Source organism: Artibeus jamaicensis, unplaced genomic scaffold, assembly GCF_021234435.1.
Source record: "Artibeus jamaicensis isolate MK-2021 breed Jamaican fruit bat unplaced genomic scaffold, CSHL_Jam_final contig_452, whole genome shotgun sequence".
NCBI lineage: Eukaryota > Metazoa > Chordata > Mammalia > Chiroptera > Phyllostomidae > Artibeus > Artibeus jamaicensis.
In genome coordinates, this window is record NW_026521837.1 from 7,446,996 (window position 1) to 7,465,922 (window position 18,927).

At 36.2% G+C, this 18,927-nt stretch overlaps 1 protein-coding gene across 5 annotated transcripts in view; it reads right to left on the reverse strand.

Annotated features, from left to right (window-relative positions):
• Positions 1-18,927, reverse strand: part of SNCA (synuclein alpha) — a 123,597-nt gene that overhangs the window by 95,149 nt on the left and 9,521 nt on the right. For all 5 annotated transcript variants that reach the window (XM_037163262.2, XM_037163265.2, XM_037163264.2 and 2 more), the window contains exons 3-4: positions 15,090-15,131; positions 11,056-11,198 (exon numbers count right to left, since the gene is read on the reverse strand). In XM_037163262.2, coding sequence (XP_037019157.1) covers positions 11,056-11,198; positions 15,090-15,131 — 185 coding nt within the window. The remainder of the gene's footprint in view (positions 1-11,055; positions 11,199-15,089; positions 15,132-18,927) is intronic.

The window sequence follows — 18,927 nt, forward strand, 5'->3', positions numbered from 1 at the left end:
CTTCCATTATTTTTCCACTAGTAAAGAATGAAAAAAAAAAGGAGGAGAAGAGGTCTTCAGGCAGAGAGATTTAAAGGACAGTATTAGTAGAGCTTGCTTTGGTGGGGGCCAGTGGTAACGAAGGTTTGAAGACGTTTCTGAGCAGGGCAGAGGCACGTCTCACTTCCTGGTGGATGCCACTTGAGGAGCAGGACCTGCTAATCTGTCCCAATGCCCACAGAATGTGAGCAAACCACCACATGGGCACATGGGCTGACACACCACATTGGGGAATTGAAGCTCACTCCCCCAACACTCTCATTCTTCAGAGTTGAGGCTGGTGTGATAAGGACTCCTAGGTTTCTCATGGGCCAATATCAGAACTAGGAACAAAGAGTAAGAAGAGGCTGGCCAAAGGAAACATGGGGAATAAAGGCAGTGAGTGACAGGAGACTGTGGTTACCCTAGACCCCTGAGGTTAGCAGGGGACCAACCAAGCATATTTGCATCATATAACACATCAGAGAGTCGCCCAAGGATGTTAATGACGACGTGTAATGAAAACCGACCACATTAAGAACATAGAGATTTCCTCCTCCTTTACCCTTTGTAGACATACAACTCCATTTTCAAATGAACTAGGGGAAAGGAAACTTTGAATTCCTGTTAAGGTCTGGCAATAAATATATCTTAAATTTGACTGAATAGTTATATAACAAGTGTGTTACACAGCAAAAAACTAAGATATAATAAAAACACTGTCTCAAAGATCCTGAAGGGGTCAAATTCAGACCCTGAGACTGTTCATTCTCTGAAACCCTTACCATTTTAGAAAGTTCTGGCAGGATAAATTAGCTTCAGGAAGAACCCTTTAGCTCCCTTCAAATTAAGAACTTCCCTGTCTTTGGGTTTAAAATAAAGCCAAGAAGGTGCCTCAGCCCATTTTCACAAATGCAAACTGCTTAGACCTACCTCTCTCTAAGTCAGAAGGGAGCTTTATCAGGATTTAGCACAAAAGCTTTATAGGAATGAAGAGGGTCATGGTTTTTCTTGTGGGTTTTTTTTTTCCCCTTATTGCAAGAGATCTTACAGAAAATGGCTGTAAAAAAACAGGGTTCAGATGTGGGATGCTGAGTCCTGATAATCTTCCTAAATCTCTCTAATCCAGGACCTAAAAACCAGTTATTATTTAGAAAAGGAGGAAAAGAGTGGGTAGGGACAGCTTCAGTTAGCCCAGGGATTCTCAAACCTGATGCGGACACCGGCCTGCAGTGTCTGCGTCACTACAGATGAAATGAGACATTTATATCGACTACTCAGTCCAGTGAAGGAAAAGGGACAGCGAGGCTTTTCTCTTAAGGGGAGCAAAAGCCTTGGCCCTTGCCGAGACTGGCCTTTATTGGGTTTCTCAGCACATTACATGATGGTCCTCATTTACTATGCACAGGTTGCTTTAGGTGGTTACCTTTTTACAGAAAACAAAGGAGCCAATGCTGCTAATCACAACACAGAAGAGGAATATTTGCAAATGAAAAGGGCAAAAGTGGCTGAACCTGTTACACATGTCCTTGGAAGGTTTAGCATGGATTTTAGGAAGTTACTCTGCAGTAAGTGTTTGCCACTGGGGGCTGGGCCCACACCACGCAGAATGGTCTCCTACACAAACCTGGGTTTCACTGAACACCAGGAACCCTTCTCCCTGGGTTTGGCATCCAAAAGGCATTAGGAAAGACACACCTAGAACCCCAACCCATAAGGGTTCTGAGATTTCCTTTCCAGTTTAAAAGATGAACTTTTTAACTTTGTTCATTCCAGTGCTTCCCCAAATCATTTCTTTCTAATCACAACATTGGTGTAATATTCAGTGGAGCGGCTTTACTTTGGGAAAAATCTAAGGACAAACAGCAGTGTGACTTCATTTTATTTAGTTAAATAAAGTGAAACGATTAAAGAATAGTGTCAGGATGGGCGGAGTAAGATAAAACGGTGGCTAGACTACAATCTGAATGGCCCCCAGACTACAATCAAAATGGTATACAATCAAAACGGCAACCAGAATACAATCCAGAAAAGATGGCTGATGTCAAACCAGAGAGCCGAAAGGGCAGGCTTTGCCAAAACAGATATCCGCATAACAACCTAAGCCACCAATGATATATTGCCACTTGGTTCAATGGGGACCAATCCCCAGCTCCCACGAAGAGAGCAACCAAAATAAAACCCCGTCATATTCCCTGCTTAAGTGGGGCCGGGGGAACCTTGCCCGGGTGCACAAACCCCAGTAAAGCTCTATACTGCCTAACTTTGTGGCTGATTGGCATTTCTTCCTCAGTGAAGCCTAAGAAAACCTTTCAAATAGTTTTTTCCTCTGTGTGTTATACAATTTATTTACAAATATCAAACTATCATCAAATACGGAAAACACTTTCTACAATCATTTAACACAAGTCTTAGAGGAAAGGCATCTCTTGTAGACAAAATATATTTTTTATTTAGTGTTTTCTTTTTTAAATTACTTTATTGTCATTCAATTATAGTCATCTGCATTCCCCCCCACCACCATTGGCAAAATATTTTAGCTGTATAATGTATTACAGCTGATTGTTTATCTTTTGTCTGCATTGTTTCATTTAATTTACACTCTGATTTTGTGCAATGGCTGGCCAGTTACAGATGAGTGGCTTTGGTTTAGAAAGGTTAAATGAGTTGCCAGAGGTCTGGCAACGTGTAATTGAACAAATTAACCTAAAATCCAAGCCATTAAATAGACTCGAAACATTTTGAACTCATTTAATCCAACACTTTCATTTCACAGATGAAAAAATCTGTGCTCAGACAGGTGAGAGGACATTACCCAGCAAAGGAAATGGGCGAGACCAAGTCCATGTTCCCTGACTTGAAACTCATGCCCCCCACACAGAGCCATGCTTTCCCCATAAATGGCTGAATCAAATGCTGCAGGTGAACCAGAAACCTCATAGGAAGATAAAGGCCAGCTGGCTGTCATGGTGGATTGAAACAGATACAGAGCAACCTTAGTCAGAACACCTATGAACCGGCTTTACTTCAAGGTCAAAAATGTTAATTCCCTTTTTCAGAAAGAATACCGTGGAAGAAGTTTTGTTATTAGAAGCAGCTATTACTATTTAGTGGAGATTATTTTTAAAGGAGCTACTGTACATGAGTATTAAAAATTAAAATAAAGCATTTTGAATAACATTTGATGCTTTGCATGGCAATTACATTAATCCTAAAACTCTGTGACATAGTAGGAAGTGCATATCCACAATTCTCCTAGAGACACTAGTACTGTCCACTGAACAAAAACTAGAGCTTCGGGTGAAGTTATATGACAAGGATCAAACGTGTGTGGCATTAGGGTATATTGAAAGAGTGATTTTCTATTTTTTGAGGATTCCCAATAATCAAATAGGATAAAATGTACATGTGAGCGCGTGGACTGGAGCTGATTTGCTATAATGGATGGTGAGACTTACACAATTCCTTTGTTAAGCATAAGCAGTTAAGATCTGTTTGAGGTCCCTAAATAAAAAGTTCACATTTTTCTTTACAGTCCATAAAGTTGCAACAGAATTTATCTTTATAAATTAAATTCCAGATAGATTCATGATAGTGTGTTACTATATAGAACACAAGAGAAAGGTGAGGTGGTGTCCACCTCCAATTAAAAAGATAAAATATTTATTTCTTTTAATTTTTTCATTTATTTAGTTAATTTTTAATAACTAATTATTCAACAAACATAATTTATGATTCAGTGTTCTTTGCATTAATATACAATATAGCTTTAATAAGAATAAATACTACTTTTGGGGTGTTTATAAATATCTGTTAGTGACTCCAAAATCATCTGAGAGGTATATAAATTGTAACTTAAATATTCAAATGTTTGGTACAGATTTAATAAAGCACCTTTTAATAGAATTATTTTATGTTTGAGTTGACAAAGTACTCATTTTCCCCTCACAGAAGAACTGGATTGATGAGATGATCATCCAACCCTGGTCCATGCAAATAATTATGTATTTGCATGCAAAACACAACTGGTACCTCATTTGCCTTATCAATATTTCTTGAATTAAAGAAAACATTCTATCATAGATTTTTTGTATATTTTGAATGTCTGAGACCCACAGGACCTCTTCCTCCATTTTTCTCTTGACGAAGCAAACACATCAACAATTGTCTTCCTGATTATTAAAAAAAACTAAAATCTAATTTTTGAAATAGAAAAAAATCAAGTTCTTTCTTTTTAGGGACAAACAAGTTGGTTATCACTGAAGCCTAGGATAGGACTATTGTATGTGATAATGCATAAGCACATCCTAAGATCTGGTTACCTGTCACCTAAACATATTAATGTTATTTTTCTAGGTCCTCCATTGAATTACAAGGAGAAAATATGGCTCAGATGGTGATAGAAGTTAAAAAAAAACCCACCTAAGTGTGAAATCATCCTACATGTAATAGCCTCAGATTAATAAAACACTATAAAGTGTGTCATGTTTATATGTGAAGAGACATCACCAATAGATGTTAGCACATGCACAATGAAGATGGGCTCAGAAGGTATAATCATTGCTCTCACACTGCATTCAGCAGAATTTTAATCCATCTTGGGCATATAAGAAGCAATAAACCAACAGCACAAATATGATTTAAGGCTGTTGTTAGTGTGCCTTGCAGTATTTCTATCATACTCTTGCTGTAATACATTTAACAAACAATACTATCAGCAAATCAGTTCTTAGAAGACTGAAATTGAATTTGCAATCATGTAAATATTGTCTGGTTGTAGTGCTTACAGATTATTAACTACTGCTTCTAGAACTCAGTGGAAGTGTATTATGTCTCAACAGCTAAAATATTATGGCTCTAATCTCTATATATATGAAGTAATTTCAAAGTACACTGACAGAAACAAAATTTAAAGTATAATAAAGCATAGAAAAATAGGTCTCTCTCATTTCTAACAGAAACTGTTTTTTTCCCCATACATAGGGGAAACAAATAAATACATGTTCTCAAAGACGAGAGATGGGCCTTTGCCCCAGTGGGGAGCAGGCCAGTCGTCACCCCTGGCCTGCACAGTTTTGAAGGCAGGAACCTGTAACTCACCTGTAACTCACTTTTATGTTCCCCACTGTACACAGCTGAACATCTGGCACATGTAAAGTGCCCATTCAGTGACTGAATGCTACTGAATTTCAATAAAAACATAACTATGAGCCTATCTTCCTTACCTCTTTATATATAATTAACATGTACTTTTCTATTTACAACTTCATAAGATTAAGGGTCATTAGGCACCATGATTCATCCATCCCCAGCCCTGTGAACTATATATTATTAGATACAAAAAGAGTCCATCATAATGGACGTGTTTCTAAGTGGAGACAGTGTCTCTAACATTAGTAGACTCTCACATGAGTATAAAATATTGATTTTTTTATATACCACATGTCAAAATACTACTGATTTTATACATATATAGGGAAAAATTATTAGTTCAATTTGCCTTTTCTTTAATTACCACATTATTTTTAAATTAAAGATTGCAATGCTATTAATAGTATATATAGCCGCCACCCAAAATACAAATCAGAGACAATTCATTGTGCCATAAATCTCTCAGTTTTTAGGTATAAATATAACTAACCGTCATGTTGGTTATTTTCTGAGATCAAGCACAAAGACAAGAATCAAACTTTTAATTGTTTGATATAATATATTAATCATCTTTAAACATTTATGTTTTAGCTTTTACAATAGTTTTCCATTACCATTTATCCTCCCCTACTCTCTTCCACCTCCACCCATCTCTCGCCCCCTTGTACTGCACTGCTGCCTGTGTCCATGCACTATGAAATAAAATAGTTCACAGTCTTGACATCTCCAATTACCTGCTGATGAACGATGCTAAGATCACACCTATGATCTGTGTACGCTTCTTCAAAGAAATCTGGAAGGCTGCCTGTGACCTTTGGCTTATTTGTGAAGTCAACATACAATGACTTAGCTGATGGCAACATCCATCATCTGATTAATCATTTAATCAGATGGTCCATAACACTCCAGTGTTTAAAAATAAATTTGCATCAAGCTAAACATGAGAGCTCTAGTAAGTCAAAGGAATTAAGCAGAAGGACACTTAAATGTTATAGATCATAATGTCAAACCTAATATTTTTCTATCCTGATTTGTTTTATTCATCGAGCAGATACTTGGTTAGCTATCCTCTTGTGAATTACGGCAGCATTACAGAATATACAGATGTCTATTCACTTGAAATCAATATTGGTCTGTGCTGGAGATTGTAAAAGTTGTTTATAATCTGATCTAATATTTCCACATTGGCACTGTTTAGGAACTTCCTTCTAATTTTGAAAAAAATACAGAGAAAATATATGAACCCGAGTACATCAAAAATCTGAGGCTATAAATATTTAAACTTTTTCTTTCATGAAAGCTATTAATCTCTATGTAGATTGGTCAGTGCCTCCATGGAATGTGTTTAATGAAGCTGACTGCCATACTATTTACTAGGTAGCAGATTTGTCATTTATTCAAGACTTTCACTCTCTGTAAATCTAGAAAATAACAAAAATATAAACTTCAGGGATCCTGAAGGTCCGACTCTTGTAAGGCATTCGGAGGGCATGAGAGAAGCACTCATGTGTCCAGCGAGAAACTGAGCAGAACCACATGCAAAGCTCTGTTGAAGAGTTGAGATGGAACAAATGTCCTAGTGATGAGCTGTGTGTTTTAAACTTGGTGGGACTAGAGAATACCTCCTGTCAAGTTACTTTCCGTATACAATATTATTGGAACTAGGAGATCACTTGTTCTCAGTGGGAAACAAATTTTCTCCATATAATATCACTGTTTATTTGAACTTAAAACTTGAATACCCCTGCTGATGCATTTGTAGTCTGTTTCTACTATGCCAATCAAATGAATGAGCTTCAGAAAAAAAATTATATGGCTGATAACCACTTCTGTGCTCACAGGTAAAAATATAGATCAGAAGATGTATTATTCTGATATATTAAATAGAGAAGCTAATAATATTTGATAAAATAAGTACATAAAATTCAAGGCATCTTATTTGTCCTTTAATCTAACATCTCACAATTAGAAATTATTTTTAAGGGTGGCTTCATTTGTATGACGAAATTCACAAAAATGCTTAGGTCATTTTTCCCTGTTAACATCAAAAAGAGACATACGCCAAATACAGCACCTCACAAAGAGATCAATTTAGCAAAACAACAAAAGAGAGACAAATGATATATGAGCTTATTAGAGCTCTTGGTTAAATACAAACAAACCCAAAAAGAACAGAATGGGAGAAAGACAGAAAAGAAGGGAGAAAGAGGGAAGGAAGAAAGCTTTGTCTCCCCAATCAGAGTTATGGGCCAAATATCCTTAAAAGGCATGAAGGCTGAACACTAACGCAGCTGTTCCTCTTGAATTGCTCCTGGTCTTCAAGAGAGGCTCAGACCACCAGGAGAACAGCACTGCCATGAATCCACTCTACAAGCTAAAATTTAGTAGCCCTACTTGTCACATCCATCTTCTCCCAGACCTCATGAAATATATCACTAAATCTTGTTGATATTATCTTCTACATAATCTTTGAATTAACCCATTTCTTTCCTTTTCTCCATCAACACTGTATTTTATTGGTATATATAGTCATCTCCTCTTTCTATCACAACCCACTAAATGTCCCTGGTTACCACTGTGAGCATCCTTTAATCTGTTGCCTTCCATTGAGGCAGAGACATGTTTTTAACACGTAAACTTACAACTTGACATAAAACTTGCTTTAAAAGCTTTAATAGGGTCCTTTATTCTTAAAATAATGACCAGCATTCTTATTGTAAGACAGCCATGTTGTGGCCCCGCACAGTTCTCCAGTCTCTTCCTCCTAATTTCCTCTGGCTCCCAACACAGCCCTCTGTAATTTGCTACTGTCCGCTCACAACACATAACATTTCCTCATGTTTTCACTTGTGCCTGGAATGTTTTCCTTCAACTCGTGCTTGTTTATTAATTGCCAGTCATTTTTTTTCTTTTTCAGACCTCAGTTCAAGCACACTTCCTCAGGGAAGCCTTTGGGGTGCACTCTCTTGCCCCTGTCCTGCAAGATCTGTGTTAAGTTACCTTTTAGCTATTCTCAGCATTAGGTACTCCATAGCAGTTACCACAGTTAAAAATTGCACACTTATTATGTGATGATTAGTACTGATCTTTATCACTAAAATACATGCTAAATGAAGAGACAGACAGGGTAAGATTTTCTCATTATTTTAACTTCAATATCTCGCAAAGTTTCTGGCACACAGTGAATAAGCATTATTTCTTAAAGCATGACTTCCTCAATGGCATAAGCAACCAATGGTTAAAACAACAATAAATTACTTATTTCCATTCACCAGAATCACTTTGATCAGAATTTGAATGATAAAATTAAATTATTTCAAATTTTCTAATGGATGAATTCAATCACATTATTTAAACTCCCTAGTTATCTTTTTTGGCACCCCATAGATGTGACCACATGAAAGAAGTTTATTGGTATCTTCCTATAGAAGCTATAGAAATTCAGAACTTTATTGCTAAGTTGTGCTTTAACCAATTTTCTAGTGTAGTTTCCTTATCTGATGGGAAAGAGTCAGGAGATCTACAGATGGTCGTCCAGTCAGTCAGTAACAGAGCAGGATGAAGTCCGCCATTTTAACTCCAGTTCAATGTTTTGTTTCGTTTTCCCTACAACCATGTTGAGATTTCTAGGTTTTATGGCTTCATTTTTATATCAGAAATTTCTAAGAATCTAAAAGTACCCCAAAGGGGAAATGATTAATTTTGTCACACTATTTAGATTTCTGCCTTAAAATATTCAAATAAATAGTGGTATTCTAGATGGGTAAAACACAAGCCCAACTTTGTAAGAAATAAAAACTTTCATGCCTTGTTTGCATTTGGCATCGCAAGCTTTAAAGGGGCGGGGTGCACGTTTCCTTAGTTTCTTTTATTCTACCACAAAGAATTTCTCCAGTTAAAACTGGTTGTCACACGTCAGTTTATAAGAATCCAAAGGAAGCTAGTTTATAAGAAAGTGCTTGGGGCAGAGACATAATGGATGGGAAAGCACCGCAGTCTGTTCCGGCTGTCTGTGTGAACGTGGACCGCTTACTGCTCCCAGTAGACTTCACATTTCTCAACTATAATCAGGGGATTGGTCTCAGTCATGGGCTCTGTCTGCCAACAGCCTTCCTCAATCCCACTCAGCTTTTGGTGTGTGTAAGCAAGTATGCATTTTCAAGAAAATGGGAGAAAGATGGCACATAGCTTCTATTGGATTGGCCACAGGGTCCGAGACACGATACTGGTTAATTATCTCTATACTAATATCTTAAGTCTCCTCTAGCTTTTGAAAGGTAATAAAGCCATAAATATAATTTTGATTTCATGTAGAAAAAGGGAATTCGTATACTTACTATCACAAGGAATAAGAGTATTTGAAAAGCATATTCTTCACAAAGGAGTACTACTCTTACCAGCCTTACATGTAAGTACTAGCTAAAGAACTTCACTAGGAGCCCGGTCCACATTTTCCATAATTAGCATCAATTGCCCCTGACAATACAATTCCATGCAATAAAATCTAAATATGTTCAGGTTGTTAGTCCTATCTTTACATTATCAATGTTGCCATGACCCATCAAGGCAGGCCTGCTGCACAGAATTACATGGAGTGGAGACAACTCAGAGCAGTTCGCCAGCAAACAAGGCTACTTTCTTACCATTTTCATGATATCTATTCCAAAACTTTGTCAGTTAAAAATTTTGGATGCCTGAATAGCCACACTTGCTAGCTCTATAATCATTAAATACACAAAACTGAAAGTCACTTTGCCTATTTCTTTCTCCCTTTTCTCCTTAATTTAATAAATATGCATCAATTGTCTACTACATGTCAGTCAAGTTTCTGGACCCTTGTGAAATATAGTTGAACAAAATATATTCTACCCTCACTGTACTTAAAGCATAAATAAGATAAACAACATACATATAAAATAACTTATTTACTATTTTAAAGGTGATAATGCTTTAGCAAAAAAGGGAAAAAATAAAGGGTAGGGAGATCAGGACTACCCCAGGTGAGGAGAACAGTGCCCACTGTAAACAGGTGCAGGCAGGCCTCACTGAGAAGGTGCCGTGAACAAAGGCATGAGGAGCGAGAGAGTTAGCCAAGCCCATGATCCTGGGGAAGAGCTTTTCAGACAGAGGGAGAAGCCAGGGCAAGGGCATGTTTGACTTGTTCAAGGAATAGCAGGGAGGCCACTGTGGCAGGGAATGAGCAAAAATCACTCTGCTGCTGTGGTCATTAAATTTATAAAATTTTATCCTACATTTGACACCTTGTTTACGATTACTTTCCTGGTTAAAAAGAAAGTCATGATATATTTTATATAATTGTACTAGAGTCACAGGTGGATGAAGAATGCAAAGCCAAAATTCTTCTAAGAATTTTTAAATCATCCAAAACCACAGTTTCTGATTGTGATGCATTTTAAGTACCTCAGTTCCCAGAGATCTATTTGGCAATAAACTCTTTCATGATATTTGAATACATCATATAATAGGATGTCATTACAAAGAAACCAAGTAAAAGATCTTCATTTTGAAAATTTAGAAAATAGGCACAAAGTGATTTGTTACAGTCTGATAAAGAGAAATTCCAAGATTCATGGCCAACATGAAAGCATCCATTCTTTCCGAAATGTCACTGTTGCATTTATAACTGCATCTATTTCATGAACTTTATTCCAGGAAATGAAACAATCATGATTATTGTACAATCTTCATGGCATTTATCTGGGTTGGTACCTCAAAAAACAACACTCACATAAAAGCAGTCCTTTCTGTTGGGGAGGGCCTGCCATCCCTCCCAAGTAGGCATCTTATTCCTGTCTAGAGCCTTGCACAAAAACACTCTGTGATCTCACAAGCTACCAGTGTAACATAAAATGAACACAGCCGTACCTTGCCCAACTGGTCCTTCTTCCCAAAGCCAGTTGCGGCTGCAATGTTCCCTGCTCCCTCCACTGTCTTCTGTGCAACTGCTGTCACCCCTGTCACCACCGCCTCTCCAACGTTTGTCACTTGCTCTTTGGTCTTCTCAGCCACTGGGATAGAGCAATAACAGATTAAGAGATGATGGAATGACAGCAACTTAAAATTTTACTTCCACTAGCTGTCAAGTTCTAAAGACCTCTACTTACAATAATATCACAGACAGCTGAAGGGTCAGAAGAAATAAAAGCTATAGAGATTTCTAAGTGAGCGTGGACACAAATATTAAATCTTTGCTAAGATATTTTGGCTTGATCACTAGAAGTTACTTCACATTTAATGATCACAAATTTATTGCCATGAGCAATGTGAGCTTGGTTTGCCTTTCATTAAGGAAAGTTTGTAGAAAGCTATGCTTACAGATGCAGTTACACTTGTAGCAGACTCAGCCTGAAATTTATTTCTTTATTTCAATTTCAGTGCCAATTCTTTTATCACTCTAAAAAGACTCATTTTCAACACCCTTTCTGAGTCACATGGTACATCCATGCTCATACACACCACTATCAGAATTAAACAGTACAGTGAGGGATGATTATGAGGGACCTTCAATCCTTCCTTCAAAGTGCAGGTAGTTGAAACAGAAGGACTCAATAATATGACTGATTTTGAAGAGGTTTGTTGAACACACTTAAAATTTCTTTTCACAAAACAAATTAAAATATGGCTCTTCAGTAGATTTTTAACATAAGCTAATAATTTAGAAAATAGTATCAGCAGTTTAGGATTGGATGCAGAAGCAGAGATTTAAACTTATGTCAAAAATTCTCCAAGACACTCTTCGATATAATTGCTGAATTAGTCTTTTCATGTTCCTTCCATGCAATTACCAAATAAAGCAAGCACAAATGTCCCTGGCTGGTGTGACTCAATGGGTTGAGTGCTGGCCTGTGAAGCAAAGGGTTGCCAGTTTGATTCCCAGTCAGGACACAAGCCTGGGCTGCAGGCCAGGTTCCCCAGTAGGAGGTGTGCAAGAGGCAACAACACATTGATGCTTCTCTCCTTCTCTTTCCCCCTCCCTTCCCCTCTCTCTAAAAATAAATAAATAAATATATATTTTTTTAAAGCACAGATTAAGAAGGCTGTTTTGGCTAAATAAAGAGCTCTATGATAGAGAGGCAAAGAACAAGAGAATCTGCTCTTTTCATCATGTCAAAGTCAATACAGAAATAAAATACCCTCCCTTTACCTAAACCTTGTAACATCTTGCTCATAAAACCTAGGCCTTGTATCTCTTATTGCTACCCATGCAATGTTTGCCTTCCTTTCTTTTTGTTCCACAAACGCACTTTTTGTCTGCTTTTTTCCCCATGTTTCTGGAAATTGGGGTTTGGGGTGATATTTTCTTGAAGACTATATCCTAAGCAAATAGAGACACTTTTATTTACTATATTTTGTGCTTGTATGCATACTCTCTGGATAACTCCCAGTCTGAGGAACTCACGGAGTTTTACCATGTCCTCTGCTAGGTCTTATCGGCCAGCCATATGATTATTGTACAGATTTCATGTCACCAGTTGGGCAAGGCCAATGGTTAAACAGTGTGGACAAAGCAACTGGGTTTCAAATATACTACTAGGTCATTGACGTTATGGGGGTCTATAAGGATGAAGGCTTACTCCTGGTCCTAGGCAATAGGAGAGGAAAGGAGTGGCCCTAGAGTCTAAAACCAGGCAGAGCACCCAGCAGGTGCTGCTGAGTATGAGCCTTTTACAACCTCTGGGATATATTGCTGCTGCCTCGGAAGGAGTAACGGCTGTTCCCAATGCAAAGTCCAATTAAAATGCCAGTGAAAAGCTGTACTAGAAATTTTGTGTTTCTAAGCATTTCTGAGTATTTATCCATTAAAAATAGCACATAAAAAGTACATTTTATTATGCAGTTAATGTGCTCCAGGGTCATTTTTATCCCCAGAAACATGGATAGAAAATTTTGCTTGATAATTAACATTTTCTTGTTACAAAATCACGAAGACAAAAGTAATTTTTTATCTTTTTACAGACTCATAATTTTTGCCATTTATTTTTATAGTACTTATATATGTATATATAAAACTTAATCTAGTTTAATGAACATAAGCTTCATGATAAAATGTACTTTGTACTTTACTATACTTTCATTAGGGTTTAAGAATACCTAAATGACCTGCATTACAAAATGACGTTATACATGTAATAATAATAAATACATTTTAAAAACTTTCTGTAGGACTTGATTTATCTAGTGGATTTATCCATTAACCTTGACTCTTATTTTTCCATTTAGTCTTTTACACTGTTTCTCTGTTCATTGACATCTCAACCAAAGGGTGAAAAACAAAAGGAAAAGCAACACACTTGACTTAGTACATTTTGCAACTAATAAGTGCATTTTATTAAGGGTAAAACCTTATAACCAGGGTCAAACAGGATACTTCCTTCCCAACCAATTGGTGTTATTATATTTTGAAATGCTTACTTTTTTCTCCAAGTGTGCCAGTCTTCCTACCCGGCTCACAGAGCCCCAGTGGGGAGCTGTGGTTTCTTTTAGACAGCCCTCTGTCTGCTTATGTCAGAAGCTGGTGTCAGAATTAACACCCACCTCAACTGCCAAATTTCACAGAAACCTCTCCTCTCAACAAGTGTCCTGGTCTCCACTTCTGTGATTCCATGAAATTTTAAATGCATCTCCCCTACTGAGCCCTTTATGATGCACCATCGTTTCCCAGTGTGTCTGTCTACCTCCGCCAGTGTATTCTGAGGTCATCAGATTAGAGATCCTGTTTTATTTTTCTTTATATTTAATTTTGCAGTAGATACTCAATAAATAATTTTAAATTCATTAAAAAGAATTTCCTGTATATCCGCGATCAACATATTAACATCAATAATTAAATTTATATTTGACTTTAACTAACTTAATAAAATTCTGGGAAGGAAAAAGGCACCAACTTTTAGAATATAGTAAATCTAACCTTTCACATTAAGCAAAATTCTACAATTAAGATATAGTTTTGAATTGGTATACAAATTAAAAATTTGTAAAAAATAAAGAACACTGTATTATAAAGCAATTTATAAGAAACTTTAAATTGGAACATGTTGAAAATTAAGTGTATTCATTATATATAGTAAATTTCTTTTTATAAGAATCAAAGCCTTCAAAAAAATCTCCAATAGTAGGAATTTCTATACACCCTATATTTATTAGGGGAAAATGATTAAGCTGATATAATTTATTTTTTGATCTTTAAAGCAACTTCAAAGACATCATTCAGTAAGTCCATATTAACTACACTATCATATTTTCCTATAATGTGATACATGAAGGTGACAACTGAAATAATAATGTCCTGTGGGGTTTTGGTAGAGTTTTGTGGATTTTATCTTGATGTTACCTAAGCGGGGAAATTTATTTTCCTTAGATTTTGTTAAAAAATATTTTATTTATTTATTTTTCGAGAGAGGGGAAGGGAAGGAGAAAGAGTGGGAGAGAAATATCAATGTATGGTTGCCTCTCATGAGTCCCCTGTTGGGAACTGGCCTGCAACCCAGGCATGTGCCCTGACTGGGAATCGAACCGCGATACTCTGGTTCACAGGCCCGCGCTCAATCCACTGAACTATGCCAGCCAGGGCTATTTTCCTTAGATTTTGTAGGTAGAAAACTCCTGACCTAAGTCAGAATATTCCATTTCTATACTACTTTGTAAATTAAACAGCTGGTCACTTCAGAGTCATCATTCCTGACAGTTAAATACATTGTTTGCTTTATTCACAATAACTATTTATCTGTTTAAACATATTTAATAAAGAATTAAGATTACACAGAGCTGATTTTCCTTAGACCGCTCCTCTGCAGGTGCAGGGGCTGTTCACAGCCACATCCCCAGTGACTGGCGGCGGCTCCCCGCAGCTCACAGGGCACTGCCCCATCACCCCTGGGTATAAACCCCGTTGAGCTTACCTGTTGTCACACCGTGAACCACTCCTTCCTTGGTTTTGGAGCCTATTAAAAAAATCAAAACATAAGTCTCAAACTGGACTTACATTGCTAATATCTCATTTTAAATATGACTAATCAAAACAAAATTTCAATCTGTAGAAGCCCATATACAAAGACGTTGGGGCAAGAAAACCTCAACCAGGGAAATCCAGCCATCACTACGAGTAGGAGGAAGCAAGGCCAACAGGAGGCTCTCTCCAGTGAGCGGTCTGGCCCACGTGATGACTTTTCATCACCAGGTATCCCACTGCACATGACGCCTTACAGAGGGAGGGGGGACAAAAGGTGAAGTGACAGTGGGCCTGGGTGGGGAGACAGCTTGGGATTCAGAACTGGAGAGGCTTCGCGACAGGACAGGATAGGACAACAGAAATCAGTCAGCCCAGGAAACACTGGTAGAAGGGGGTGAGAGGAAACCAACATCTGTCGAACACTGATTAGGTAAAAGTCATTTTATATCTATCTCATCTTATTTGATATTTGTAACATCCATTTCTTATATGTGCATTTTGTTCATTTTACATATGAAAAAATTACAAAATAAAAGTTAAATATTTTTCTAAATTTGCGCAGGTAATAACTGGCTATAAGCACATTCAAATTAAGGTCTCGATGACCCTAAACTCATACTTATTCCACTGAGCCAAGTGAACCTTCAGAAAGAATAGATTATTTCATCATTCAAGTATTGCTAACACGAGTTGCAAGATGGACAAAAATAGAAACTTACTCCAAATTTTGACCACCTTTTATGCAAATAATTTATTAATATTTGTTATTAAAACTAAGCTTGTAAACAATTCTATTTATAAACATTCTACTGTTAGAGTATTCAAGTGTAATTCATGCCAATATTTTAATATTGAGATGATGTTTAACATTTTATATTTAAATATACAAATATATTTATATACTTTATACATATTGTATATAATAAATAAATATTTGATGTTTAATATTTAATATCTATTAAATTTTTGGGAGAAAAATAACAAGGAATTGCAGATTCACTTGAGAACTACACTATAAGTCAAACAACATAATTCTATCAGACATAGGTAAATCTAAAAAATGAAAACAAAATATGTGAAATGATTTAAACCTATATTTGGATATTAATATTGTTACCAATCTTTAGTTTAAAAATGCACTCTTTTGCAAAGCCTTACTAAGTATGAAAGAAATAACCGTAAACACATTTTAAATAAAAGGAAAAAAGTATAAGGGAGCTTCGGTTTCCTTACCAACATAATTTCTACATAAGGTTAATTAAATAATGTCTAAGAAGCTGGCTCATAAACTGGAGAGCACAGAAGAATTAACTGGTTGGAACTGAGGTAAAATTGTTGATTATTGAACTGGAGCCTCAATTGTTCAGTAAATAACAGGTACAGATATTCACCTTACGTAACAACTCTCATAAGCTAAGTGAAGTAATTCATATGTTGCATCTCAGAAACACTGGTCTGAGGCAGTTTCTAGTTCCAAATGTACTTAACATTTAGAAATACATACCTACAATTTAAATAATATAATGATCAATAAGATCATCTAAATAAATATGAAGAATCATATTGAAAATGTTCTTTGAATATATAAAAATAGGTAAATATGACACTAAGTGAGATTTGCATGCATTATATTTAAATTTATACTTTACAAAATCATCAAGGAAAACTTCTACATTTAATAAAATTATTCAGATACATTTAAGAACTTCCAACTTGTGAATATTTAAAATCTCCAATAAAAACAAAACATCATGAGTGGATCAAAAAACTGTGGTACATTTACACAATGGGATACTATGCAGCAGAAAGAAAGAAGGAGCTCCTACCCTTTGTGACAGCATGGATGGAACTGGTGAGTATTATGCTAAGTGAAATAAGCCAGGCAGTGAAAGACAAATACCAAATGATTTTTAAGTGGAACCTAATCAACAAAACAAACAAGTAAGCAAAAGATAAACAGAGACATTGAAATAAAGAACAAACTGACAGTAACTAGAGAGGATCAGAGAGGAGGATAACAGGGGAAAGAAGAGGAAGGGTTGCCAAAGAACATATATGAAGGACCCATGAACAAAGACAAAGGGGGTTAGGATTGAGGGTGGAAGGTGGGGGTGGGGGCGGGTGGTACAGGGGAAAGTGCTGGCAGAAAAATGGATGCAATTGTACTTAAACAACAACAAAATAAATAAATACATTTTTTGAAAAAAGAAAATAAAACATAGATGAGCATTTGAGATCTTGGTCCCTAGCCTACATCTTCAATTTTGGTCCAAGTAAACTCATAGAATTCTCAAAAAAAAAAAGCCCTTTAGTTTTGTACTTAAGAACATAAGCCCTGGATTCAGATTTTCTTTACTTAAATATTCACTTCACCACACACTAATTAAACATACATCATTTGGTCAACATGAAGATCAAAGGAAATACATAAATATCTTAAAACAGTGCTTAGTACACAGTGAATACTTTGAAATAAAACTTATTTTTTGCATACAATATTTGTAAAAGAATTTGCAGTTTGAAACAAATAAAAATTGTCAAATTATAAATTCATACAAATGAAACCGTGCAGGTATTAAATATGTTAAAAATACAGGATAGGTGTTATATATATATAATATATACATATATATATGTATGTATATGATGTCGTGTGTGTACAAGCTGAGTTGAGGTTGTGGTATGTGATCTTAATAATAAATGAAAAACATTACAATTAAACAATGGTAAGGATTACCATTGTTCCATAACCTTGAACTTCTTTTTGTTAAAAACTTAAAAAACTCTAAGAGGACATACATGTGGCCAATAGACATATGAAAAGATGCTCAACTTCACTAATCATCAGAGAAATGTAAAATGAAACCACAATGAGATACCATCTTGCACATCTCAGAATGGCTTTTATCAATAAATCAACAAACAATAATTGCTGGCAAGGAATGTGGAGAAAGAGGAACCCTTTTGCACCGTCGGTGGGAATGTAGATTGGTGCAGCCACTGTGGACAGCAGAATGGATGTACCTAAATAAATTAAAAAGGGATCTGCCTTTTGACCCAGGAATCCCACTTTTTGGAATATATCTGATGGAACCCAAAACACTAATTTGAAAGAACATGAGTACCCCTGTGTTTATTACAGCATTACTCACAATTGCCAAGATACACAGGCAGCCCAAGTGTCCATCAGTAGATGAGTGAGTAAAACTACTATGGGATATTTACACCATGGAATACTGTTTGGCCATAAAAAGGAAGAAAATTTTACTCTTTGTGACAGTATGGATGGACTTGGAGAACATTATGCTAAATAAAATAAATCTGTCAGAGAAAGACAAATATCATGTGATTTCACTTATATGTGGTATCTAATGAACAAACTGAACAGGCAAAATAGAGACAACTCAGGTGGAGAGCAGAATGACAGCTAAGGTTGGGAAAGTGAGGGGGTGGAGGGATTTAGAAAAAAGGAAACAGGAGTCACATACATGGACAACAGTGTGGTGACTGAGGAGGTGAGGGAGGAGGTTATAAGGGGATTAAACAGTAATAGAAAACAATAAAAAATTTCAAAAAAAAACCCTCTCCTAGTATACTACAATTTAATACATGGAAATTTCAAGTTTTAACTTCTTTGTGAAAAACTGAAGAAGTACTTTAAACTCTGATTGTCTTTTTCTTCTTATTGGAAGTGTATAACTTCTTATATGCAGCACAAATTTTTTCTAGGCCTTAGGAAATGTGTAAATTTGTAAGCTTGAATCAGTTTCCAAAATGTTACTTTGTAC